General features: G+C 50.7%; 1 protein-coding gene across 1 annotated transcript in view; it reads left to right on the top strand.

Annotated features, from left to right (window-relative positions):
• ESPN (espin) overlaps positions 1 to 27,626 on the top strand; it is a 116,812-nt gene that overhangs the window by 22,438 nt on the left and 66,748 nt on the right. The window contains exons 3-5 of the mRNA XM_053281490.1: positions 22,450 to 22,636; positions 24,298 to 24,480; positions 25,824 to 25,955. Of these exons, the coding sequence (XP_053137465.1) occupies positions 22,450 to 22,636; positions 24,298 to 24,480; positions 25,824 to 25,955 (502 nt within the window). The remainder of the gene's footprint in view (positions 1 to 22,449; positions 22,637 to 24,297; positions 24,481 to 25,823; positions 25,956 to 27,626) is intronic.

Raw genomic sequence — 27,626 nt, 5'->3', positions numbered from 1 at the left:
TTTACGGATCGTCTGTCAGCTAAAACCCAGGCCGGAGATGCCCTCCATCCTCACCGGCTGAGCAGCCACTGGGTCAGTGGACTTTTCCTTCTGTCTCGTTCAGGGAGGAGAGCTGGTCTTGTGGTAGCAGGCATGACTTGTTCCCTTTGCTAAGCAGGGTCTGCCCTGGTTTGCATTTGGATGGGAGACATATGGGGCTGCTCTGGGAAGAGCACCTGCATGCTTGCATGCAGAAGATTCCAAGTTCCCTTCCTGGCATCTGAGAGAGGGCTGAGAGAGATTCCTGCCTGCAACCTTGGAGAAGCCGCTGCCAGTCTGGGTAGACAATCCTGAGCTAGATGGACCAAGGGTCTGACTCAGTATACGGCAGCTTCCCCTCCTACTCAGCTGCTGCTTAGCACATGATCACGGACAGTGCCAAAGGCCTTGGTTTTGATTGTCAAGCGGGAGCAAATTAGGGTAGGGTGCTCTTATTCTGAGCATGTGAACTAATCATGTGAATTAATTCTGGTCTAGCCCTAATTCTGATCAGGTCAATTGCCCTCTTGTTTATTTTTTTTCTGTGCAAAGCAATTTGAGAACATTTTTGTTGAAAAACAGTCTATAAATATTTGTATGAATAATAATATCATTTGGCAGAGTGGAGGGCAGGGGGAGAGCTTCCCCAGGATGCCATGAGCTGTAAATTGGGCCTGTGGACAGTTCAGGTCTGTGGTAGCACCATAATGCAGGCAGCAGAACTGTAGGATACTGGGGCAGAGACCTTAGTATTAAAAACACCAATAGCTGCCAAGATAAACTGACCTCTTTCCTCCATTTTTTTTTTTTTAAAGCCATCAGTCTGGTTATGAATACGATGAATATTTATATACTGCTTTTCAACCAAAGTTCCCTAAGCGGTTTACATAGATATAAATAAATAAAGAGGGCTCCTTGACCCCAGAGGGCTCACAATCTAAAAAGGAAACATAAGATAGACCCCAGCAACAGTCACTGGAGGGATGCTGTGCTGGGGATGGAGAGGGCCGGTTGCTCCCCCACCCTGCTCAATCAAGAGAATCACCACTTTAAAAATAGGTGCCTCTTTGCTCCGCTGGCAGGGGGTGTTTGGGGCATGTTAAATTGGAAGGCAAAGTGGAACAGCAGCTCACCCTTCATTAACTAATATGCAAATATGGCAACCTGCTTAATGTGTGCAGGGTCAACCAGCTTCAGAAGGTGGGTTTTGTTCAAGGTCAGCCTGTGTGCAGCAGCCCTGTCACTCACTTGGGAAACCCCCAGGCAGATCTTCAAGGGCTCCTAGTCGCTTTAAATAGGCTTCTGATTAACCACGGATTAGCCCCAGTCCTGCTTTCTTGTTTTAATGTCCTCCTTTGTGCTGGCTTTGGCCAGGATCTCCTGCCCTCCTTAGTTAAGACACGGCATGAATTATTCACTGCAGGGTAAGAACTCTCTGTTCGCAGCACCTCCCGCAAACGCAGCCGAGGCTGGTCTCCGTTACAGGCCCTTGCAACCCGATCTCCTCTCCGGGTGCCACAGGACAATGGGGCCAGCGGATGGGGAGGGGCCTGTCGCTCTGTGTGTGTGTGTGTGTGTGTTGGCTGTCGAGGAGTCTCTTCTTCTGCCAAAAGAAATCTCATTAAACTGATTTTTAAATTTTTTTTTAAATGGCATTCACTGTGGTTAAGAAACATGACTAATTACATTGTCGAAAGGAATTTCTTTTTCTTCCAAACAACTGATTTTGTTTTGGTGGTGAGGGGTGAATCATCATAGAAACCTAGGAAGCGACCCTTTTACAGTGAGTCATGGCCTTGCTCCGTGGGTCTCAGGATTGTCAACACTGACCGGCAGCAGCTTCTCCAAGATTTCAGGCAGGAATCTCTCCCAGTCCTACTTGGAAATGCTGCCAGGGAGCGAACCTGGGACCCTTCTGCAGGCCAAGCAGACGCTCTGCCCCTGAGCCGTGGCTCCATCACCGAGATGGGGATCAGCTTGGACGAGGAGCAAAATATCGTCTTGCCATGCGCCTATGCAAGGGCATTAAGCTTCTTTCTTTCCATAAGAGCTGAAAATGAATTGAATTGAGTTGAACTTTGGGGCAGAGGGTTGGGCTGTAGCAGCTCAGTAGTAAACAATCTAGCATGCAGAAGGTCCCCGGTTCAATCCCTGGCAGCATCTCTAGGGAGACTCCTGCCTGCGATCTTGGAGAAACTGCTGCCAGTCAGTGTAGAAGAAGAAGATACTGAGCTAGATGGACCATGGGAGGAGAGCTGGTCTTGTGGTTGCAAGCATGCCTTGTCCCCTTAGCTAAGCAGGGTTCACCCTGGTTGCATGTGAATGGGAGACTAGAAGTGTGAGCACTGGAAGAGATTCCCCTTGGGGGATGGAGCCGCTCTGGGAAGAGCAGAAGGTTCCAGGTTCCCTCCCTGGCAGCATCTCCAAGACAGGGCTGAGAGAGACTCCTGCTTGAAACCCCGGAAGGCCACACTCAGTCTGTGTAGACAATCCTGAGCGAGATGGACCCAGGGTCTGACTCGGGACAAAGCAGCTCTGTATGCTCACAGCTCCGTGCATTAATACACCTCTACTGAAGGTGCCGGGTGCAGCCACCATACAGAAGCTGAGCAGGTCTGATCTGCACAGTGTATGGCTAGGAATCCCCTGGGAATTCACCGCTGACCCCTTCTTGAGTTCCATCATGGAGAAAAGATGGGGCAGAAAGAAAATCAGTGCATTTCTCAGCAGAATCCACACCTGGGGGCTCAACTGGAAATGCAATGCCATGGCATTGTAAGATGAAATAACACGTGGTCTTAAAGATCTGATTTGGGGTCTTTTGGATTTCTAATAGCTTCAGCTCACACCCACACACACACACCTGGAATTAATATGCAAACATTGGCTTGTTAAACTGGAGAATCCCCCCTCTTCAGAGGGGTCCCTGTGATGTGGTTCTGCAAGTTCCGTGGTTTTGTGTGCACCCCTTCCTTGGAAGTAGATGCAAAGGAGCAAGTGATTGTGCCATGCGCCTCAATCAGGGGTGACTGGATCATTCATTGTGCATGATACGGCATCTGTGCTTTGTTTTCACCTCTGTGGTTTGTGCCTGGCTGGATCTCATGTTGCTTTTTGATGTGACCGAGTCCTTGATTAAGCTGGTCAGTTTCACTCCAGTGTTTCTTAGCAGAGTGCCCCTTCCAGTTGATATCCGGCATTGACTACTGTCAGGAAAGACATAAATGGAGAGGCTGTCTTGGGCCATCAGTACTGAGGGTGGCCACAAGGGGAGCCCATTCCTCACGCGGAACTGATGCAGCTAAGAATCTCTCTGCAGGAATTTTTTGCAGCTACATAATAAAGTGAATGGAGGTAGCTGGGGGGGGCAGAGGGGGGCAAGAAGTTGCTGCTGCTGCCGCCTCCCTCCACTGAACATCCTTTCCTCCTCCTCCTCCTCCTCCTCCTCCTCCGTGTTTTGGTCTTTAAAAGGAGGAGGGAGACACAGCAGAATGGAGGAGGTTGACAGGGAGATGTTCTTGCTTGCTCCCTTCCTTGGCATTTCCTCTCCCCCTCTGTCGTCCTCCTCCTTTTCAAATCCAGTGCCAGGTGTGTGTGGGGGGGGCATGGGCAAGGATGCTACTGGTGGGGGCCATTGTGTTTGACACCCCGCTTCAGGTGCTCAGAAGCCTTGGGTTGTCCCTGTGGCTTCATGGGATGCTGCCTTCTACTGAGTCAGACCCTTGGTCCATCTAGCTCAGTATTGTCTTCACAGACTGGCAGCGGCTTCTCCAAGGTTGCAGGCAGGAGTCTCTCTGAGCCCGATCTTGGAGATGCTGCCAGGGAGGGAACCGGGAACCTCAGATGCTCTTCCCAGAGGGGCTCCATCCCCTAAAGGGGGAATATCTTACAGTGCTCACACATGCCGTGAAACTTCAAGTCTGCCATTCAGATGCAATCCGGGTGGACCCCACTTTGCAAAGGAGACAATTCATGCTCGCCACTCCAAGGCCAGCTCTTCTCCCCACAAGTTCCTTCCAGTGAACTTCATCAGGTCTCTGCCGTGTTCTCCGTCTCCAGGCTTTGCTTAGGAGCATCGCAAGCGGCCAGCCCGTTGGCCCCCAACGGACTGGCGCCAGCAGCTCTCCCAGGTTTCGGGCAGGAATCTCTCTCAGATGCCGCCAGGAACTCCATCTGGGGCCTTCTGCATTGTGCAAAGCAGATGCTCTGCCCCTGCGCTGTGGCCCCCACCCCTTGGGAGGGAGCTGCTGTCTCTGCAGAGGCCTTTGGTCCATGTCCATCGAGCTCCGACTTGCCTCCCGTGACCTGCAACAGCAGCAGCTCTCCCTGGCTGCAGGCAAGAGTCTTTCCCAGCCCTCCCTGGTGGTGATGCTGCTGCGGCGTGAACCTGGGGCCCTCTGCTTGCAAAGCAGGGCTGTACCACTGAGCTACGGTCCCATCCCCATATAATAGGACAAAGATGATTGTATGGGCCAATCATCCACCTAATGGCGCAGCAGGGAAATGACTTGCCTAGCGAGCCAGAGCTTGCCGGTTCGAATCCCTGCTGGTCTGTTTCCTAGACTATGGGAAACGCCCGTATCGGGAAGCAGCGATATAGGGCGATGCTCAAAGGCATCATCGTCTCAGACTGTGTGGGAGGAGGCCATGGCCAACCCCTCCTGTATTCCACCAAAGACATCCCCAGGGCTCTGTGGGAGCCAGGAGTCAACACCGACTCGAAGGCACAACTTTACTTTATGGGTCAATCTATATCTGTTAGGGTTTTCTTTTTCTTTTCTTTTCTTTTATTTATTATTTATCAGATTTGTACACCGCCCCAAACTTTTGTCTCTGGGCGGTTTACAATCACATAAAACCAGTTAAAAACATATACAAAAACTTAAAAACAATGTAACAGTTTAAAAATAAACCAGAGATTAAAACCCAAAAATATTAGGAAGCAGAGAAAGATGATGAGCTAAGGACAGGAGTTCCCCAGCTGTAGTACTCCAGATGTGGATGAACTACAACTCCCATCACCCCCGGCCACACTAAATTGTAGCTGGGGGTGATGGGGATTGTAGTTCAACGACATGGTCGGGAACCCCTCGGCGAACAGAAGAGCTGTGTTTCCCCAGAAATGGAGCCTCATCCTCTAACGTCTCAGGGCATCCAGCCCACAGCAGTCTTGGGGGAAAGTAGCCAGAGGCTTTTTAGCTGCTGCTCCCCAACTAGAAGTAGCAGTAACAGGGACAGTCCCCTTCCGGAAGCAGGGATATGGATGGCTCTCTCTCCAGGCAGAACCGGCAAGCAGGGCAAGTTTCACTTTTCCCTCTTTCAGTTTGCTGAAAAAAGAGCCCACACGAAGACACTTGGCAGGAGTCCAGACGGTGCCAGTTTTCCTGGCTTCTTCCTCTTTCTGTTGATGCCAAGGCGGGGTGGGAGGTGTTCAGTGTCATCTCTGCTTTTTAGGAACAAGGGGAGGGGAGGGGCCGGGCAGGTGCTGTTGGGGCTGGAGAGGGCTGCCTCCTCCTCGCCCCCTTGCCTAGATGGTGCACACACAGCCTTTACTGAATAGGCCTCTCCTGGGAAGGGAAAGAGGGAGGCAGAGTGCTGGGAGGCAGAGATTGAATTCTACACAATTAAATTGTGTTATGAGGGGTGCCTGTGCTGTGCATTATGTTGGCAGCGGATGGAGGACAGCCTCACATCTCTTTGGATGCACGAACAGAGTGTGTCTCTGGTCTTAACCCAGAAGGGAAAATCTGTGCCCCAGTGACCAAAGGTTTGGGACCACAGTGATAAACCTATTGGCTAGTGGTTGTGCTTCCATTTCATGTGATGCCTTGGGAATGCACCCTCTGGGGGTGACATTCTGGACCCAGTGAATACCGGAAAAACCAAAGCAAGGTTGAGCTGCAGCCATGGGCTGTGCAAGGGGTCTTAATGTGGTACAGCTGCTGGGCACCTCCGGACTTGACTACTGCAATGCGCTCTCTGTGGGGCTGCCTTTGTATGTAGTCCGGAAACTGCAGTTGGTCCAGAATGCGGCAGCCAGGTTGGTCTCTGGGTCATCTTGGAGAGACCTTCTCGCTCCCGTGTTGAAAGAGCTACACTGGCTGCCGATAGGTTTCCGGGCAAAATACAAGGTGCTGGTTATGACCTATAAAGCCCTAATGGCTTAGGCCCTGGGTATTTAAGAGAATGTCTTCTTTACCATGAGCCCCACCGCCCTTTGAGATCATCTGGAGAAGTTAGTCTATGGTTGCCAATGGGTCATCTGATGGTTACTTGGAGACGGGCCTTCTCCGTTGCTGCCCTTGGGCTTTGGAATGTGCTCCCTGTTGAAATAAGAGGGGGGCCCCATCTCTGACAACTTTTAAAAAGGCACTGAAGACATATTTGTTCATCCAGGCTTTTAATTATATTGATAGTTTTAATACTTTTAATGTTGGGTTTTAAATGATTTAAGTGTATGTTTAGATGATTTTAATTGTAAACTGCCTAGATACACAAGTTTTGGGCAGTATAGGAATATGTTAAATAAAAAATAATAAATAATGTTGCAAGAGCTGACAAAGGTCTCACAATGATTTCGTTAGGCCGCGTCAGCATCATTGCAAGGCAGGGCTGAGGTGGCTCACACGAAGCAGCCAGGACCAGCAGCAAGCAGCGTAGAGTTAAAAAGGAGAGGAGGAGAGCTGGTCTTATGGTAGCAAGCATGATGTGTCCCCCCTCTGCTAAGCAGGGTCTCCCTTGGCTTGTATTTTGATGGGACTGTACATGTGAGCTCTGTAAGATATTCCCCTTAGACTCAAGGGCAGAGCTGGTCAACTTGGTTGCTCCAACTGTTTCTGGACAACAACTCCCATAATCCCCTCCACAGTGGCCAAAACCCACAGCTTATTCGAGTTGTAATCCAAGATCTGTAGGAGGGCCAAAGCTGAACAGTTCTGCTCTACAAGCTGGGACTGTAGCTCAGTGGAGGAGCATCTGCTTGGCATGCAGAAAGTCCCCAGTTCAGTCTCTGGGAATATCTCCAGGTAGGGCTAGGCGAGACTCCTGCCTGAAACCTTGGAGAGCCTCTGCCAGTCATAGGAACATAGGAAGCTGCCATCTACTGAGTCAGACCCTTGGTCCATCTAGCTCAGGATTGTCTTCACAGACTGGCAGCGGCTTCTCCAAGGTTGTAGGCAGGAGTCTCTCTCCCAGCCCTATCCTGTTGGAGATGCTGCCAGGGAGGGAACTGGCAACCTTAAGCTCTTCCCAGAGCAGCTCCATCCCCTAAGAGGGGAATCTCTTCCAGTGCTCACACTTCTAGTCTCCCATTCTAATGCAACCAGGGTGGACCCTGCTTAGCTAGGGGGACAAGTCATGCTTGCTACCACAAGACCAGCTCTCCTCTCCAGTCAGTATAGAAGATGGTACTGAGCTAGTTGGACCGTGGTAGGAGAGTTGGTCTTGTGGCAGCAAGCATGACTTGTCCCCTTTGCTAAGCAGGGTCCACCCTGGTTGCATTTGAATGGGAAACCACATGTGTGAGCACTGTAAGGTATTCTGCTCAGGGGATGGGGCCGCTCTGGGAAGAGCACCTGCCTGCTTGCATGCAGAAGGTCCCAGGTCCCCCCCCCCACTGGCAGCACCTCCAAGACAGGGCTGGGAGAGCTTCCTGCCTGCAAACTTGGAGAAGCTGCTGCCAGTCTGGGTTGGCAATCCTGAGCTTGATGGACCAAGGGTCTGACTTGGCATCAGGCAGCAGCTTCCTATGTTCCTGTAATGCAGCAGAGTGGCTGAGAGCTAAAGCAAGGGCTTAATTAAGAAGAGGGTCCTACCAATGGCAGAGAGGGGCTTCACATCTGCCCCCGACCTCCTCCTGCTCTTTGAAGGGGCCAGCCCAAGAGCCCGCAAGTGACGCTAATGGAGAAATGAGCCGCCCTGGTGTGGCTGGTGGCCGTAATTGGCATTATATTAATAGTCGGATGGTGGCCCGGCTGTCGGGGAGTCGTGCTGCTCCTGGGGGCTAGAGGACGTTCCCAGGAGGCCTCTTGGGTTGGCTCTAATCCCGTCCCTAATCGCCAGGCCTCTAAACCTGATCAGGGCCAGGCCCTTCAATCTGGAGGCTTTGTCTTGTTAATTCTTAATCAGCTTGGCTGGTGGCAGTCGATGGGGAGAGGAGGGCTGGTTTCCTTTGGTGCTCTCTGTGTGTGCGCATATGCGCGCGCGCGCTCCGGTCGCTCTAGTAACCAGCAGCAGGCTGCTCATCCCATAAGGGGAGAGCCAGGCAGGTGGGCAGAAACCCTTCCTTCCAGCTCTTCACTGGGCACCTGTGAACACCCACCCCCCAATCAGGATCTCCTGCCCAAACGCACACAGCAAACACGTGTGGGTCCTCCGTTGCGGCGTGTTCAGCTCGGCCAGGGCTGCAGAACTTGGGAGGGCTCCAGCTGTTTCCAGACTAGCCCCTGCCACTGTGGCCAGGAGTCAGGAATGATGGGGCTTGTAGTCCAACATCTGCAGGAGAGTCAGAGTCCTGCATACCTGAGCTAGCCGCCACAGCAGTGGTAAGGCCCCCTTGGCTCTCCAGCTGTTGCAGAACTACAACTCCCACCAGCCCCAGTTGTGGCAGGGGGTGATAGTTGTTGTAGTGGAATAACAGCTCGACAGCCAAGGTGGCCTTGTCGAACAGTAAACCCCTCAAAATCATTTATTTATTTATTTATTTATTTATTTATTTATTTATTTATTTGAAGCATTTATTATACCGCCCACTCCGAAGACTCTGGGCAGTGTACAGAAACATGCAAAGCAAGACAGCCTTAAAATTACATTCTAAATTAAAAACTAAAGCGACAAACAAAAAAGAAAAACCAAATAGGTAAACTACAGGGCAAAAGCCTGGCGAAAAAGAAAAGTCTTCAGTAGAGATTTGGAAATCAATAAGGAAGGAGCTAAACGGATCTGGAGGGGAAGGGAGTTCCAGAGAAGTGGGGCAGCCACCGAAAAGGTCTTTCACGGGTCCTAGCGCCCCGAACCTCCCGGAAATCAGGGACCGACAGAAGGGCCATCTGAGAAGATCTGACCAGATGGATGTAAATTGATGGGAGAGGCGGGTAGACAGAAAGCCAACCAGCACTACAAGCCCTAAACTTCTGTGTTCCTCTGATGTCCCGTCCAGCTACTGACCACACTGTTTCAGAAATGGGACTGGCGGTTGTCTGCAGACCTCTCTTTGCAGAGACAAAAATATTAACCCCCAAACCTTCCTGGCAGGGGGATGGACGTTCCATTCTGTGCCTCCAGCGCCCGGCTTTATCACCGCCTGTTGCAAGAAACCGGTGATGCCTTTATGGCCCTGTCCAAGCTATCTGCAGCCGGGCACAAAGGAGCAGGTCTCGGGCATGCTGATTTACGGCACTGCCGGTGCCCGGACCACAGACATCCCGCTATAAATCTTGCCACTGTTTTGGTCTGTCAGCTGCCTGTGAATTGCAGAGATACGGCTTATCAGGGCCGCTGCAGCTCCGAGGGGCTGGGCCAGCTTCTTGTGAAGGCTGCACAGAAATGCTGGTATGTCCTTGGAAGCCAGAGCTGGCCTTCCCAGAACCTTCTCCCGAGCTTCTTGGTCCACACCAAGGTGCCCAACACCCTTCATGACTGAGGATGAGGATGGACTTGTAGCCCAGCATCATCCGGAGACCCAGCTTTGGGTACCCCTATGTGATGAGTTATTAAGGCAGGCCACATGACCAGAAACTGGGTAGGACAAGCGTGGGTAGCTGTGTGTGCGCTCCCAGATCTCGATCTTTTGTGAGCAAACAGCTAGGTAGGAGGAGAGGGGAGTAATCACGTGTGCAAGAGTGGCTGGGGAGAATGGCTTTTCCTCCTACCTTGTTTAAATGCTGGGTACCAATGGTGCCGTCCTACCTAGGGATCATCGTCTGCCCGAAGCACGGTTGGAGCACATTTTGGAAAATCAGAAAGGGAGCTTTAAGGAAAAGGAGTGCGGGGGTTTCCCAGGGTCAGAGGTGGGCCCCTTGGAGACTTCCTAATAAACTGTTCACAAACTTCCGGGGGGGTGTGTGTGTGAGTAGGCAATGCCCAACTCAGAGTGCCTCTCTCCAGCAGTGTCTCAGCAACAAGGGGGAGGACTGCTGATCTGTCTGGTGGTGGCAGGTCTGGAGTGTCTCCTGTGCTAAGCAGGGTCTGCCGTGGTTTGCATTGGGGTGGGTGGCAATGGGTGAGTGCTGCCAGAGAGTTGCTGGGCGTGCAGAAGGTCCCAGGTTCACTCGCTGGCAGCATCTGCAGGTGGGGCTGGGAAAGACTCCTGCCTGTGACCTTGGAAAGACGCTGCCAGTCACTGCAGCCAGGGCTGAGCTAGAAGGACCAAGGGTCTGGCTTGGGAGAAGGCAGTCTGTTCCTTGATGGACTGACTGATTGATTGAATTTTTATTCTGCCCTTCCTAATTTGGCTCAGGGTGGTTTACAAACAAAACAAAAACAGTTAAAATCAGTCAACAATAAAAACAAAAATTTTAAAATCCCATAAAACCATCAGTTAAAAAACAATTTAAAAACCTTTAAGAAAGCCCATACATTAAAAACCTCTTACAAACCATTTAAAAACCCTGGGAGGCCAGGCCAAACAGAGAAGTCTTCAGGGCTCTCCCTCCCAACTTCTGTGCTGTGCTGCTTAGCTAGCCTTTCCGTGCCACATTCTAGTCCAGCCTCCTGTTTCTCACAGTGGCCCACCGGATGCCTCCCACCGGGGAGCCCACAGCCCGGAGGTGAAGGCATGCTCCCTCTCCTGCTGTTGCTCCCCTGAAAGAGGCATCCCGCCTCTGAGCCTGCAATAGCCCATAGCCATCAAGACTAGTAGCCACTGATGGACGTGTCCTCCAGCAATTTGTCTAGGCGCTGCTTAAAGCCCTGGGTATTTCAGAGAGCGTCGTCTTTGCCATGAGCCCCACTGCCCAGTGAGATCGTCTGGAGAGGTTCGTCTGCAACTGCCACCAACTCCTCTGGGGGCTATACAGGGATGGTCCTTCTCTGTTGCTGCCCCGAGACTCTGGAATGTGCTCCCTGCTGAAAGAAGAGCCGCCCCATCTCTGACTCTTTCCCCCCCCAACCCAAGCTTTTAAACTTGATTGTGGTTTTAAATTGATTTAAGCTTCTCATTTTAAATGTGTTTTATAATGGCACAGCGGGGAAATGCTTGACTAACAAGCAGAAGATTGCTGGTTCAAATCCCCCCTGGTACTATATTGGGCAGCAGCGATCTAGGAAGATGCTGAACAGCATCATCTCACACTGCACGGGAGGAGGCAACGCAAAACCTTTCCTGGATTCTCCCAAAGACAACCACGGGGCTCTGTGGGTGCCAGGAGTCGAAATCGACTTGATGGCACACTTTACCTTTAAACCACCCAGAGGTGCAGGCTTGGGGTGCTCCACAAATTAGTTAATTCATTAAAGAGAGAAAGAGAGAAAGCCACCCAAGCCGGTGGCCATCACTACATCCTAAGGTAGAGAAGTCCGTATATTGATCCTGTGCTGTGTGAAAAAGTACTTCCTTTCGTCAGTCCTACATTTGCTGGTAATCAGATTCATGGGATGACCCCTGATTCTAGTGTTATGTGAGAGGGAGGAGAATTCCTCTCTTCCCAGAGTTAAAAGAAGCTCTAGGCCTCGGATCATCTTGATTGCCACCTTCTGCCCCTTTTAAAGTTCTATAATGCCCTTTTTGAGATAATGGTGACTGGGATGGTACACATTACTCCACACAGAGTCCAAGTCTACTGAAGCGGATGCCATGTTAAAGGGGGTGCTTCAGGAGTCTTCCTCTGGTCCTTGGCCAAGGCATAACCACCCAGCTACCCTTCTGGAATTTTGCCCAGGTGGGGGGAGCTTTTGCAGAGCAAAGGAATGTCCCCCCCCCACACACACACACTGCCTGTTCCAGCATCTGCCACAACAGAGATGCTTCCCTGTGTGCCTGGCAGACGAGGAAGCCACTTCAACGGACAGCTCATTGTGACACGAGCCGCCATGCACTTGCCCTCGATCTTGGAGGAAGCAGATTAGCATCCCCGATGGTCCAGGATGCTGAAATTGGCCGTGAAGGGTTTAGGGTGGGGTCCATTGCCCTGATTAGCAGATAAGAAGCCTCCGTCGGATTATCACTAATGAAACAGATTAAAAAATGCTATAATGCAGAACTGCTGCAGGTTAAACGCCCCACCACCACCACCACTCTGGGGGATTGCATGTGTGTTTTTAGGGAAGGAGCCATCATCACCCAGGGGGATGCAAAGGCCTCCAGTTCAAACCCCTGGTGTTGCCATCTAAGATATTTTGGCTAGCAGAACTGGCAAAGATTTTTGCTTCAGATCCTGGAGGGTGTATAAGTTGTGCAAATGTGAGTCAGCGGACTGATGACTTCTCTCGTTTGGCCTTACTGGAAAAGCGGCTGTTAGTCAAAGGTGACTGTCTGGCCTGTTTTTTTAAAGTCACCAGTTGCTAGCACTCAGGGTGTATCAAATATATGATGGATAATTGGTGGGGCCGCATTATCTCAGGAGATGGAGGTGGCTGCCTCCGATTTCACACATGCCTAAAGCAGCTTCGTATTTTTATGTGTGAAATCTGCAGCAGCCCATCGCTGACTATGATACATTCTCACAGACCATCCATCACACCTAGGACGCTGCCTTGCACTGAGTCAGACCCTTGGTCCATCTAACGCAGTATTGTCTGCACAGACTGGCAGCAGCTTCTCCAGCATTGTAGACAGGAGTCTCTCCCAGCGCTGTCTTGGAGATGCTGCCTGGGAGGCAACTGGGAACCTTCTGCATGCAAGCAGACAGGGGCTCTTCCCAGAGCAGCCCCATCCCTCTCACAATGAGTGCTAGAAACTTGTTCGGTGTTGTTTTTTTAAAGGGAGAGCAACAATTCTCTGCCTTATTCTGTGGTTTCTCTGTGGTCCAGTCAAATCTTGGTGTGTGCACCACCCCAGACAGGACTGTTTTGCTCTTGGTGGTGAAAACGCTCTGGGCGCTTGCTTGCTGCCCACGTTTTGCGGAATGCCCTCCTTGGTTCTGCATCCACCTTCGGAAATTGGATAAAGTCCGTTGCTTTTGCTTCCTGTTCCATTTCCACCGTCTGTCCCGAATCCAGTGGCTGTGGGTTTTTCTCGCACAGGACATGGCCATGAGGGCAGAGATGGTGATGAAGGAACGTGTCTCCAAAAGTTAAACGCCCGCGCGCCATTTCTCAAGTTAGCAGTACACAGGGATGCTCAGCCTTTCCTGGAAACCGGGCTCTCTTTCCTGAAATGGCCTTTCCCTGCGCTCCATACGTTTTGGGTCTGACGATGTTGCTGTTCCTCTGTGATGAGAGAGAAGCACTCTGCACATGCCTAAAGGGGCTCTTCGTCAGGGTTGGGCACTGGCGTAAAGGAAACAGATCCATAAATGAAGCATATGACTAGAACCCCATGGGAAGAGAGGGCTTCCCCCCTGTAGTGGCTGCCCCTTTTTGGAGAAGTGATCCTCTCCTAAGGCTGATTTGAATAAACAAAGCCATCTGTGTGGAAGCAAAGTTGCAGGGGAGTAACGGCGAGTGAGGGGGCACGCCCTCGACTCCTGCCTGTGGCTTCCAGCGGCATCTGGTGGGCCACTGTGCGAAACAGGATGCTGGACTAGATGGGCCTCCTTGGGCCTGATCCAGCAGGGCTGTGCTTATGTTCTTAAAGGGCCACCTGCAGATCCAACAGCCAAGGGGGCTCTTTTCTTTAGAATGCTGCTTGCAGTCAAGGCGGCCCTTGGCCCTGGTTTACCAAATGCAAAAGGGCTTGGTTAGGTGTGGCAGCATGCTGAGCCCTGAGCTCCCAATTGCCATTTTTGCTGTTCACACTGGCTTCCATTGACTGTGCCAAGGCAGCGTGGAGACCCTCAGAATGCTTTACCCGGCCAGGGGTTCCCCAAGAGACGACCTGTGCACTGCTAGCTAATTCCCCATGGATCATGCTGCCCCCTGTGGGGCAGCTGCTTAGAGAGGTTCTGGTTGGAGTCCGGGGTTGGTTGTGCGGCTGCCATTGAACTTGACAGGCTGGGGGGTTCTGTTCTTTACACTGCTGGGGGAGGATTGCTCTGTGCCAGTGACGTCCCTGTTTTCAAGCAAGGGGCACTTGGGCAAAACCCCTTCTGCGGGAGGGAGAGCCATTTCCCACTGTGCTGACCTCCACACACGGCTTGGCTTTCCTCAGTGCTGGGAGGCCCTTGACGAGAGGCGGAACCCTCTTTCAAAGACTCCAGGAGGAAAGCGCTGGGAAGCGACCCACTTCCCCAGCCCTCCTGGGCTTGCCTTGCAAGATGGCTCAGGGGTGCAAGAGGGGCTGAAAGGAGCCTTCCCCTTAAAGGAGCCCCTTGCTGATGGGCAAAATGCCTCTGACAGCAATATCGCCAACGTTTATACACCGCTTTTCAACAAAACTTCCCAAAGCGATTTACATAGAAATAAATGAATAAATGAGATGGCCCCCTGACCCCGAAAGGACTCACAATCTAAAAAAGAAACTTCAGAGACACCCCAGCAACAGCCACTGGAGGGATGCTGTGTTGGGGATGGATAGGGCCAGTTGCTCTCCCCCTGCTAAATACAAGAGAACGGGCACTTTAAAAAGGGGCCTCTTTGCTCAGTTAGCAGGGGACTAAATGGTTGCAGCACTGCATCATGGTGGGAATGGTTATCATCACATGCCAGGGGGATTTTGAGGAGGAGATCTGGTCTTGTGGTAGCAAGTGGTGAGCAACCTTCCCCCTCTGGTGAGCGTGATGCCCGCCCACCCAGGACCACACAGATCTCCTCTCCAGAGGTCTCCTTCTTTCCACTGCTGTTTTTGAGAAGGCAAGGAAGAGCAAGGATCCATGCTGCCAAGAGGAGGAGGGAGAGGCCCCTTCTGGTTCTCCTCCTCTCCGCATGACAGAAGACCTGCTGCTCTCCTGATGCCGGGAAGTATTTGAGGGGAGAGAGAAGAGACTGGTGGGGACTGCAGACAATGCCTGGCTGGCTGGCGAGTGAAGCCTAGACTTGTGGATTCCCGCCACGATCCCATGTTCTTCCAGATATGTGTTGCAGTTTATTGGTTTTGACAGCTGGCCTACTCAGGCAGGCTAAGCTCCTGAAAGATGCCTGCTGACCAAGTCTGTGTTGATTTTATAGACTCCATCATTTACGTGGCTTGTGAAGGGTGCAGGGGCCAGTTACCGGAAAGGTTAATATGCTGGTGACACATTGGCCATTTGTGCTGGAAAGGTCGAGGCATGGGGGAACCAGACAGTGGACAGTGCTTAATGCCCTAAAATGCTTCATCGGAGATAGCAGCAGGGCCCGTTTTAGGTAGGGCTGAACTGAAATGCTGTGCATCCCTCCCACCCTTGTTTTCTTTTTTCTTTTATTCTTTCAAGTTTTCTTTTTTTACATTTTTTTTAAATGCCTTCCCCTTTGTTCTTGCACCCTTCTTGGACACTTTGGAGATATTTCGAATGGTGCTCTAGAGCATGGATTCTCAACGTTGGGTCCCCAGATGTTATTGGACTTCAACTCTCGTAATCCCCAGCCAAAGGCCAGTGGGGCTGGGGATGATGGGAGTTGAAGTCCAGTGACATCTGGGGACCCAACCTTGAGAATCCATGCCCTAGAGAGCATCAGCGTTGCTTCCTAGAGTGCCTACACTGTGTGTGTCTCCATCATGGATCATGTGAGTCTAGACCTGTGGTATCTAAGCTGGTGGTGCCCAAACTCTAGAGAGGAGCTTGAATGCTGATGGAGGCCTCAGGTTGGCCCTCCTGGAGTTGAATATCTTCACAACCTGAAAGGAGGAGACTAAAAGTGGGGTGCAAATTTAGGAGCAAAGACAAAAATGGACCTCATGAAAATCCTGGTCCGGCCTTTGTGTACGACACCTAGATTTCGTTTTAGAGATAACACCACCACCACCACCACAAGAAGTCATAACATTGTACTAAGAGCAGGGGAGGGAATAAAATGAACAGCTGTGTGCTCAGATGAGCTCCGGATGGCGGGGGGGGGGGGGGGATTGACGCCCATCCAGGTGAGGAATATCCATGTAATTGGGATGTATTATCAGCTTCACAGAGAAGTGGGCCAGAGGAAGGATGCTGCAATCTTATAAATGCGGAGGGGGCAGAAGGTAGGAGAATGGTCTAGATTAGGGACAACGGCTGTGGATATGAGGTTTTAGTAATTGGATCTCATGATGATTTAATTACGTCCTAATAACACTCAGTACTGCCCTTGCAGCCACCACAGCCATGGCGAAGGGCCTGCCTAGTATCTATCGGCTCTCGGGTCCCATCACTGTCATCTCCACCTAGAGACCCTGACCCCCAAGTTCCTGCCCATCGGAGCTGTCAGAATCCGGAATCCAGGGCTGTGGCTTCCATGTCCCAGCGATATCAAAATTCTGTGCCAAGAGGACCCAAACTCCATGAGAAAAAAAGCTGGATCCTGCCGCAGGCACAGACTATCCTGGCAAAGGAGATTGATGGGCTTTGTGTTTACTATTTTGCATCTTTGATCCTGGTTTTGCTAGTCAGTGGGACGAGGAGGAAAGATCTCTGTAGTGCCCTGAAACGCCTTCCTGACCCTTAGAAGTCTTTACTCCTGGGGCTTCTGAGATTTCACCAGGATTTCATCTACTCTGCTAAGGACTAGAAACTTGCTGTCATTTTTTAAAACAAAAGCTGAGATTCTTTGGCAGCTGTACTCCTTCTTTGTGCTTCTGTGGCATGCATGCAGCCCTGCTCAACATCTGCATGTGATGCTTTGGGAAATGTGAAGAGTTTGCATTCTTGAGATCCTTTGAAGGCAAAGAACACCCACAGATGCTTAAAGGGAGCCACACTAGTTTTGAAAATCATTTAAGATGAGGGGCAGTTAAAATGTTCAGCCATCCCCAAAGCTAATCCATGCCCTTATTTGTCCATCAAATAAATAAATAAATGCAGCAGCTGGGGGACCGGCATTCATTTCAGCGGTGCATATACAAGGACGCTTTGCAGGGGCACCAGTAACATAAGCAGCGGTTAAATGGCTATGACTCTCGATGGGGCTGCACCTGTTGAAGTTCTGCATGACACAAGCGCAGGTGCTGTGACTGGCAAGGGGAGGGGAGAGGATGTGGGAGGTCTTGGCTGAACTCTGCTCTTGGTCACAGTCTGGCTGCCCTTCAGTGGATTCCTCTCTTTCAGCATCACTTTCTCGCCTTGAAATGATGGAGCACAGCGCTCTTTCACAGGACTGTGCTTGGAGTTGTGTCACGGACATGTTTATGGGCTTCTTAAAGTTTCCATGGGCTGGGCTGGCCCCTCCGATTTCGGAGAAATCACCCCACTGCTTGCTGTGCAGGCACACAATCAATCAATCAAATTTCAAATGGCAAATAGGAGGAGGGCTCGTGAAAGAGGTGGAGGAGGAGGTGGAGGTGGTGGTGGTGGTGGGCACCGTTTGGGATGGGGAGAGACGGGCAAGGAAGGCCTGCCCTTTTTCCAAGGGGCTGACACCCAGCCTCCTTCCTTCTCCGAGTTACAGGGACGATGAATTATTGAAAGTCCTGGCATCTATTTTGATAGCAGAGTGGAGTATGTATTGCATTGGCTTTTTAAAATATTCAGCAGCTATTTTATTGAGTGCCTATTAAACCTGCCCCTGTGACGCCAGAGGCCATGCCTCGACACACGCCGCCCCTCTGGGGCTGACCCCTGGGAGAGTCAGAGCCAGAACCCAAGCCCAAGCCAAGCCGAGGGGGAGAACTCTCCCTTTGTCGTCTTTCCACTCCACAGCTATGGAAATCACTTCCCAAAGAAAGAGAGGCATTCAGCGATCTCTTGGAAATATGCAAGACAGGTGGGGTGAAAAATAACCCTAAACTTTGTAAATGCTCAAATGTACAGCTTCGTATTCACATCCTACAATCACAGACATTTTTCAGGATCATTTCAGAAATACAGCCAACTCCTAGGAAGCCCCCAGGAAAGAGGGGAAGGACTTATGCCCTCTCTCCTGCTGCTGTGGCTTGCCTGCAACTGGGATTTGGTGGCCCACAGCCACCTGACTAGCAGCCACTGATAGCCCTGTCCTCCATGGATTTGTCTGGGCCCCTTTTCAAGCCACCCAGGCTGGTGTCCATCACCACATCCTGTGGCAGAGAATTCCACAGATAATTATGCACTGTGTGAGAAAAGTCCTTCCTTGTGTCAGTCCTTAATTTACTTGAAAGCAGTTTCATGGGATGACCCCTGGCTCTAATGTTGTGAGGGAGAAGAGCCTTCTCCGTATCCACTCTCCGCACCACGCCTAAGACTACATATAATTGTTATAATTTTATAACCATAATTTTAAAAAACCACAATGTTATCAACCTCTTTTATTTCTTGTTTACACAGTCCGACAGGTGTTATTGACTGGTTTGTTTTATCCAGACATTGAGTCCTTCCCAAGGACCTGGGATGGCTGAATTTTGTTATCAATATCGTTGTTGTTATTATTATAGATATCGTCGCAGAATATCGGCTGTTCCCAGTAAGGTTGTTTTTTGTAATTGCCTGATGGTGATTTCTGAGGCCCCTCTGGTGTTGAGGTGCTCTTCAAGGTCTTTTGGAACTGCACCCAGGGCGCCAATTACCACTGGGATGATTTGGGTCTTTTTCTGCCACAGCCTTTCAATTTCAGTTTGTAGATCTTTGTATTTTGTGATTTTTTTTCTATTTCTTTTTCTTCTATTCTGCTATCCCCTGGTATTGCTATGTCGATTATTTTGACTTGTTTTTCTTTCTTCTCGACTACAGTTATATCTGGTGTATTGTGTGGCAGATGTTTGTCTGTTTGTAGTCAGAAGTCCCATAACATTTTTACATCTTCATTTTCTACCACTTTTTCAATTTGATGGTCCCACCAATGTTTGGCTACCGGTAGCTTGTATTTTTTGCAGATGTTCCAGTGTATCATCCCTGCTACCTTGTCATGCCTTTGTTTGTAGTCAGTCTGTGCGATCTTCTTACAACAGCTGATCAGCTGGTCCACTGTTTCATCTGCTTCTTTACAAAGGCGGCACTTGCTGTTTGTTGTTGACTTTTCGACTTTTGCTCTTATTGCATTTGTTCTTAGTGCCTGTTCTTGCGCAGCCAGTATTAAACCCCTCGGTTTCTTTCTTCAAGTTGCCATTCTTCAGCCATTGCCAGGTCTTGCTGATGTCTGATTTTCCACTTATATTGTGCAAATATTGGCCATGCAGGGGCTTATTTTTCCATTTTTCTGCTCGGTTCTTGACTTGTTCTTTCTTGTAGGCCTGCTTTGTTTCATTGGTGTTGAATATTTTCTCATTCTTGACCATCTGAAGTGCATCTTCTTCACTGTCCTTGATATATTCTTCAAGGCCTTATCTATCCTCATCTTATCTATCAAGAAATAAAAAAGTTATAGGCATGTTCGTAATTTCTTATTATAGTCTAGAAAATCATTTTCGAGGTAGTCTAGAGAATTGTTTAGTGAAGATTAATTAGCTTTATTGCTATTGCAGTCTTTTGCTGTCACTCATACTCTCCCCTCTGCAGTAATCAAAAGAGTTCAAGAGCACCAATTAAATATAAAAGGTTTTAAATAATATAATGGAGGAATGGTGGTCTCAACAGTACAATATATGCATGCTCACTCAGAAGTAAGCCCCACTATGTCCAATGGGACTTACTCTCAGGAAAATGAGTGTGGGATTGCAGTTAAGTCACAAAAGGGGAGTGATAAGGTGGGATTTCAGAACATGATTGATCAGGGATGACCAATCTCATGATTGGTCAGAGACAGTTAAAACCTCATCATTGTTTCTTCCTTTGCAAGCTCCACAGAAGTCTTGGAAGAATCTGGGGAGAATTCTGTGGAAGTTCTGTTCAACAAATCGAACGTGTGCTACAATCGAATTTAAACAAGCAAACAAGAAGTTGTGGGGATAGCGGGGAGAACAGGAGACGGACAGACTATCAACTGGCCATGTTCCTCTCCCCAGTGCGGAAGGAAATGAAGGACATGGGTATACAAAAAACCCATGAGCACAGTTCTGCTTGGAAGCGCCGTTTCTATTCCGCTGGTGGTTCAGTGAGGAAAGCCAGAGATTTCCCATCTGGAAGGACCCCTGAATGTTTTAGAACCATAGGAAGCTGCCATATCCTGAGTCAGACCATTGGTCTATCTAGCTCAGTCTTGTCTTCACAGACTAGCAGCGGCTTCTCCAAGGTTGCAGGCAGGAGTCTCTCCCAGCCCCATCTTGGAGATGCTGCCTGGGAGGGAACTTGCAACCTAGATGCTCTTCCCAGAGCGGCCCCATCCCTGAAGGGGAATACCATACAGTGCTCACACATGTAGTCTCCCATCCAAATGCAAACCAGGGCAGACCCTGCTCATTCAAGGGGGCCATTCACGCTTGCTGCCACAAGGCCAGCTCTCTGCCCTCATATGTACGTGTTTATTACTTGGCGATTCGGGATAATTTTGTTGTGTTTGTGTTCAGAACCTTGTCAGTGTCAGTCTCCCTGTCCTGTCTGGCCCCTGAAATGGCGCCCTTGTGTGTGAGTGTTTTTTCACTGCTTAACTGATGGCCAGCCGGCTCTATTCCTGGACGCTCGTATTTCTGGCCTTTCGGGGTCACGGTGTATAAATAGAACAGGTGGCTGGGAAGGGAGGCTGCAGGACTGGAACTGGTGAGCAAAGGCCTTTGGGGGCGTGCCCCTGGCGAGCCCCAGCACCTCTCGTGTCAGGAAGCCAACTGTGTGTGTGTGTGTCCCCTTTGTGTTGTGTTCTTCTGCAGGCAATCGCTTTTCGCCAGCCTGGAAATGTCTCCCTCCGGCAAACGGGTTCCGCTTCCCAGTGTGCTTGTGAGGTACAGCGCCCCCTTGTGGGTCTGTGCAGTCTGGAGCTGCGGTCCATGAAGTCTTTTCTTGCAGAGGAGAAGAGGGGAGAGCTGGTCTGGTGGTAGCGGAGCAAGCATGACTGGTCCCCTTAGCTAAGCAGGGTCTGCCCTGGTTTGCATCTGGATGGGAGGCTAGAAATGTGAGCACTGGAAGATCTTCCCTTCAGGGGATGGAGCCGCTCTGGGAAGAGCATCTACAGGTTCCCAGTTCCCTCCCTGGCAGCAGCATCTCCAAGAGAGGGCTGAGAGAGACTCCTGCCTGCAGCCTTGGAGAAGCCGCTGCCAGTCTGTGTAGACAATACTGAGCTAGATAGACCAATGGTCTGACTCAGTATATGGCAGCTTCCGAAGTTCCTGGTCAGCAGCCACTTTTGATGGTCATTTTGATAAGGAGCTCACAAATAGTGGAACAACCCCCCACCCCCAAATGCATCTAGAGTGGGGCAGCATCACTCAGGGAACTTAGCACCATTTGGTCAAAGGGAGCCTTGGACCATTTGGTCAAGAGCATAGGAAGCTGCTGAGTCAGGGTGTTGGCCCATCACCAAGCTCAGTATTATCTACACTGACTGGCAGCATCTCTCCAAATTCCAGGCAGGACAGAGTCTTTCCCAGCCCTGCCTGGAGATGCTGCCACCAGGGATGGAACCTGGGACCTTCTGCATGCCATGTTGCTTTTGCTACTCTGTCACAGCGGCTGGTGGCCCCGCTGCCTGTGTTTACTCCCTGCCTAATCTGCTTATTTAAAAATGCTGCAAAATTGCAGGGTCCAAAAACAGCCGGTGGAAGGGGATTAGCCTAAGCATGCTTATTAACTTAATGACCCGCTGGGGTGGCCCTGCCCCGGGGAGGGGAGATTTCGGAGCAGAGGGGAGAAGTGGTGGCGCTGAGCAGAGAGGAAGGGGGGTTTCCTCTTCTCAGAACCCCAGGCTGTGTCTTTGTGTGTGTGTGTGTGAGTGTGTGTCTCAATCCATGACAATTGATGCTACAATTGATTTGTTAGTCATGAAGGTGCTGTAGATCTCTGTCGTTGTGTTCGCCCCAGCCTGAGTGGGCCCCTTTGCACTGACTGAGCTACTATTTTCTCTTCTGGGGGGAAGCTGAGCCCTACCGTTGTTGGGCCAATTTCATTGACTTGAACCTGCTTGTGAACCATGTTCTTCCCCACAAATGGGGTTGCAGGCTGCTTCCACCCTTGCTGCCCAGTTTTCCTGCCTGCCTCCCCCCTCCACCTCAGTCTGCTTTGTTCTGGTATCAGAAGCTATGTTGTTGCTATACCCAGTGTCACTGAGTTCCGCAGACTGCTCGGTAATGCACACAACATGATTCCTCCCAACTCCTGCACAACAGTATCCAAGGGGTAGGAGCATGCTTAACTAATAAAAACCACCCAGAGACGTATGTTTTGGGCGGTATATAAATGTGCTAAATGAATGAACCCCCCCCCTCCTCCTTTTGCCTGTTCTCTGCAGCTCGGTCAGTGCCCAAACCAAGAATGGTGCCACACCCCTCTACCTAGCCTGCCAGGAGGGCCACCTGGAAATCATCCAGTACTTGGTCAAGGACTGCGGAGCGGATCCCCACGTACGCGCCAATGATGGGATGACCCCTCTCCACGCAGCCGCCCAGATGGGCCACAACTCCGTCATCGTCTGGCTGGTGAGCGCTGGGGCCCCTGCAGGGCAGGCTCGGCCTGAGGGGGATTGGAACCCGGACCCAGCCAGGCAACCTGGGTGCAACTAGATTCCCTGCCTGTCAGTTACTGACACTTATCTGAATTTAGATTCCAACCTGGTCCTGCGGGGCTTGCTGGACTAGGGGTGTGATTCTCATGCAGTGTGCAAGAGGTCTGGGTTCGAATCCCGGATATGCCCTGCTTGCTGGGTCTGGGTGGAAAACAGAGGCCGGTACTTGACACAGTTTGGGGGCGGTGCCGCACCTTACAGGCTGAGCAGCGCTTTGCATGCAGAGGGACGCGGATTCAGATCTTGACACCTCAAGCAGCAGAGATGAGGAACATTGCAGCCATGTCATTAAAAGGCAAGGCTCCTTAAGTGGGAGGAGAGGTCTGTCAACGGCTACTAGTCGGAGGGCTCTAGGCCACCTCCAGCCTCAGAGGCAGGATGCCTCTCTGAGTACCACTTGCCGGGGAGTAACATCAGGAAAGAGGGCAGCCCCCTTTCAACTCCTGCCTGTGGCTTCCAGCGGCATCTGGTGGGCCACTGTGTGAAACAGGAGGCTGGACTAGATGGGCTTCCTTGGGCCTGATCCAGCAGGGCTGTTCTGATGTTCTAATGATCTTATGTAAGTGGAAATGATTCTAGGAAGCGATTAATTAAGAAGCAGCACTGCTCAGAGAAACAGATACAGAAAATTCTCCAAGTAAGCCTGTCATTTGGAACTGCGGTAGTCAATTTCACCACAGTTTCCAAAGCCGGCAAACAAAATCAGCAAATCGATTATATATTCTGAAGAGTGGGTTTGCACAAAATAAAGTCATACTTTGCAATTACTTACAGATACTGGTTTTTTCATGTTAAAAATGCTGCCACTAAATGCTGAATGCACTACTTTTTACGGCAGAATATGCTGGGCGAAAAGTTTAAATATTGTTTTTCCTGCATTTTTAGAAGAACTCCTGAATATAATCATCATGTTTTAACTGTTATTGTTCTCAACAGTTTTTTAACACTCATGTGGTGTAATGATTAGAGCCCTGGACTAGGACCAGGGAGACCTGAGTTCAAATCCCTGTTCAGCCGTGAAACTCACTGGGTGATTCTGGGCCAGTCACTTATATGTCAGCCTAACTCACCTCACAGAGTTGTTGAGAGGATAATCTCAACCATGCACACTGCTCTGGGCTCCTTGGAGGAAGAGCAGGATATAAATGTAAAAATTAATCAATAAAATAATCAGATCAGTAATTTTAAAATGACATCATGCCCAAGAGAAGCCGAAGATCTTTCTCAGATCCAAATTTACTGTAATTCAGGTTTACTATGTATGCTAATTATTCAATTAAATGAATAAAGTTCGAAGTTGAAATCCTACAGTATGTTGACTTCGCTTTTGGAAGCACATCGACACAAAATTCTATGACATCTATTTACTGGCTTCAGGTTTCCTAGCTGTGTAATCCACACAAAAGTGTTCAACCTGTGCAGCTTTTGCTTGTTTTGTGAAACTAACCAGCTCAGTTGGGGAATCCTGTGCTTTGCACCTCCCCATCGCTCTCTTGGGCACACGGAAGGCCAGACCTGCTTGGCTTCTGCATCAGCCCTGTATCCCTCTATCCTCCATCCCTCTTTCGTTTCCAGACCAGCTTCACTGACATCAGCCTCTCGGAGCAGGACGACGACGGGGCCACTGCCATGCACTTTGCTGCCAGCCGAGGCCACGCCAAGGTGCTCAGCTGGCTGCTCTTGCACGGGGGGGAGATCACCACGGACAACTGGGGCGGAACCCCCTTGCACGACGCGGCGGAAAACGGCGAGCTGGAGGTCAGTCCTCGAAGGGGCCGGCTTGCTGGGTTTCTTCCGGGGAAGCGGTTTTATCTGGAGGAGGCTGGGGGAGTTGGGGAGAGAAAGAGAGGAGAACTAGTCTTGAAGCAGCGAGCATGAATTGCCCTCTTTGCTAAGCAGGGTCTGCCTTGGTTTGCATTTGGATGGGTGACTGCGTGTGAGTGCTGCAAGATATTCCCCTGAGGGGAGGGGGGGCATTGCTCAGTGGAAGACCATCTGCCTGCATGCAGACGGTCCCAGCTTCAGTCACTCCTACCTGTAACCTCAGAGAGCTGCTGCCAGTCTGTGTAGAAAATCCTGAGCTAGATGGGCCGATGGTCTGACTTGGTATAAGGCCGATTCCTATGTTCATATGGTTTGGGGGCAGGGAATTGGACCAAAAGACTTGCAGTTCCATCCAGTCCTGCAGTGGCATTACATTTATCCATGGCTGTTCCCCTTTATAAGCTAGGTCAGATGTTTGTTTATTTGTCTATCTATCTATCTATCTATCTATCTAATTTGTACACCGCCCCAAACTTTAGTCTCTGGGCGGTTAACAATAGCATAAAACGAGTTAAAAACATATGCAAAAAAACTTAAAACAATTTAACAATTTAAAAATAAACCAGAGATTAAAACCCAAAAAATCTAGGAAGCTGAGAAAGATGTTGGACTTCAACTCCCGTAATCCCCTGCTGCCATGGCCATTGGCCAATTGTAGCCCAACTGCGTCTGAAGATCGATGTCTGAGAACTCAGGTGATGGAGAAAAGGTCACCTCAGAGATGCTGGGTTCTTGGATCCTTAGCTGCTCCTGTAGTGGGGTGGATAAACGTCAGATCCAAGCAAATCCGAATCCCTGTTCAGGTTTAGCTGATGCCTTGGCAAGTCTGCTTCACGGTGCACACATGAAGTCTGCAGTAGGGAGCGGGTGAGACTGGCCTACCTTGTCTCGTTGTTGCAAGGATGTGTACTTTGCATTCAGCACCTCGGACAGCACTGCAGAGACCCAGAGCATTGACACAACATGGGTCACCTTACTGGAAGGAGGAAATAATCCAGTCCTGCAGGCCTGCTCAACTTCGGCCCTCCAGCAGATGTTGGCCTACAACTCCCATAAGCCCTGGCTTTTGGCCACTGTGCCTGGGGATTATGGGAGTTGTAGTCCAAAAACAGATTGGAGGGGGGCTAAGTTGAGCAGGCCTGCAGTTCTGCGCGGATGCTTGGCTGGGCCCCCATGTGACGTTTCTCCCAGCCGGGCCCCGGAGCCCACGACCACGTTCTGGCTGAACTGACCCACACGGGCTCCTCCGCCTCAGGCTTTCTCTCTTCGCTTCCCAGTGCTGTCAAATCCTCGTGGTGAACGGAGTGGACTTGGGCATCCGCGACCAGGACGGCTACACGTCTGCCGACCTGGCGGACTACAATGGACATCTGCACTGCGCCAAGTACCTGCACACGGTGGAGAACATGGTGAGGATCGGGACGCTGCGGGGGCCGGCTTGGGGGGCAGTGGGTCAAGAGAAAACATCTGGGAGGGGAGTGTTTGGCGTGCATCTTGTCAGAGCAGGCCAGAGCTGTGAATGGCCATATTTGAATCCCCGTGGATTCATCAGAACACAAGACAGGAGTTCTCCAGCTTGGGTCTCCAGATGTCGTTGGACTACAACTCCCATCATTCCCAGCTGCAGTGGCCAAAGGCCACTGGCTGGGGATGATGGGAGTTGTAGTTTAACGACATCTGGAGACCCAAGCTGGAGAGCCCCTGACACCCTGATGACAATAAAAACAAGAGGATCAAATTATTAAAACAAGTTTTTAGAATTATTAAAAATTAATTCTCGTGATGAAAAGCCCGAGAGAACAGGAGGGTCTTGAGGTTCTTCCTGAAAACCAAAAGAGAAGGAGATGCTCTTATTTCATATTCATATGAGGAATACAATGAAGAAATGAACTTGCTCTCTCACCTGTTGGCTCTGGCAGGGAACGGCTTGCGTTTCCATTTGCGGTCGGGACACCCCCCTTGCTCCCTCTCAGCAAGGGGGCAGGACCCCTCCCACAGCCCCATTTCCCCCGCTGCCCTCCTGCCCCACCTGCAGAGATTCCAACTCTCTTGCCTCCCAATTTAGAGGGGGAAACATCACTTAGTCTCATTAAGGAGACCCGTGGGAGCCCGGCAGCAGCTGCTGCGTAACCCTGGGTAGCCACACTGAATGATTCCAGGAACTCTGCGCGCGCAGAGAGAGTCAGGCTTGCTGCTGCCACTCCGCCCCCCCCGCCCCCCGGGGGACCCATCCAGCCTGTTGTGTGATGCTTTCCTCCTGTGCCCCCAAGGTTGAGCCTCTGGCTTGGGCCGCGCCGGGAGGGGGCAAGAGGCCACCCGCTTCTACGGGACCATGGGCAACGTAAGCTGGGCTTTCTTGGGGGCGGGTGGGGGTGGGGGTGGGAAGGAGCGGTCCTGTCGGGGCCTGTGTGCGACGGTCTCCAGGGTGGGAGCACTGGGAATGGCTTGGGGTGTTTCCAGGGGCCGAGGCTGCGTGATGCAGAATGGCTGGCTGGACTCGGAAGGGGAAAAGTCTGTCGTGCAGGGTAGAGGTGGGATAAACGGAACCAGAGAATGTTAGAGGTGGGAGGGGTCCTAGAGGTCTTCTAGTCCACCCCTCCCCTGCTCAGTGCAGGTATCACCTCCGACTCCCCGAAACCGTCCAGTGAAGGGCAGCCCACTGCTTGATCCTCTCCCTTAGGTGTGGGTGACCGCTCCTGACACAGCCTTTGGCTTAACCCCTTAGTTCCTGGCAGAAACGAGGCCTAAACACCTGCCTGCCACTATATCATGGATCTTCTTCGCTTGCCGTGGACTCCATTTCTTCTCCCTGTTCTTTTACCCCAGTATAACAAAATTTAAATTGTAAGCTCCTTGGGGCAAAGACCCCTTTTGCCCCCCTCCACCCAATGTTACTCAGCAAAGTGACATGTTCATGGATGGCTCTGTATAAAGAATGAATAACAAACAATATAGAGCTTAGAGAGCTCCAGCTATAGAGCGGTATATAAATGTAAGTGCTAATATGGAGATTCCTGAGCTGTAGCAAGCATGACTTGTCCCCTTAGCTAAGCAGTGTCCACCTTGGTTTGCATTTGAAT

The sequence above is a fragment of the Hemicordylus capensis genome, chromosome 16 (assembly GCF_027244095.1).
Source record: "Hemicordylus capensis ecotype Gifberg chromosome 16, rHemCap1.1.pri, whole genome shotgun sequence".
NCBI lineage: Eukaryota > Metazoa > Chordata > Lepidosauria > Squamata > Cordylidae > Hemicordylus > Hemicordylus capensis.
This window is presented reverse-complemented; position numbering and strand designations above follow the sequence as displayed.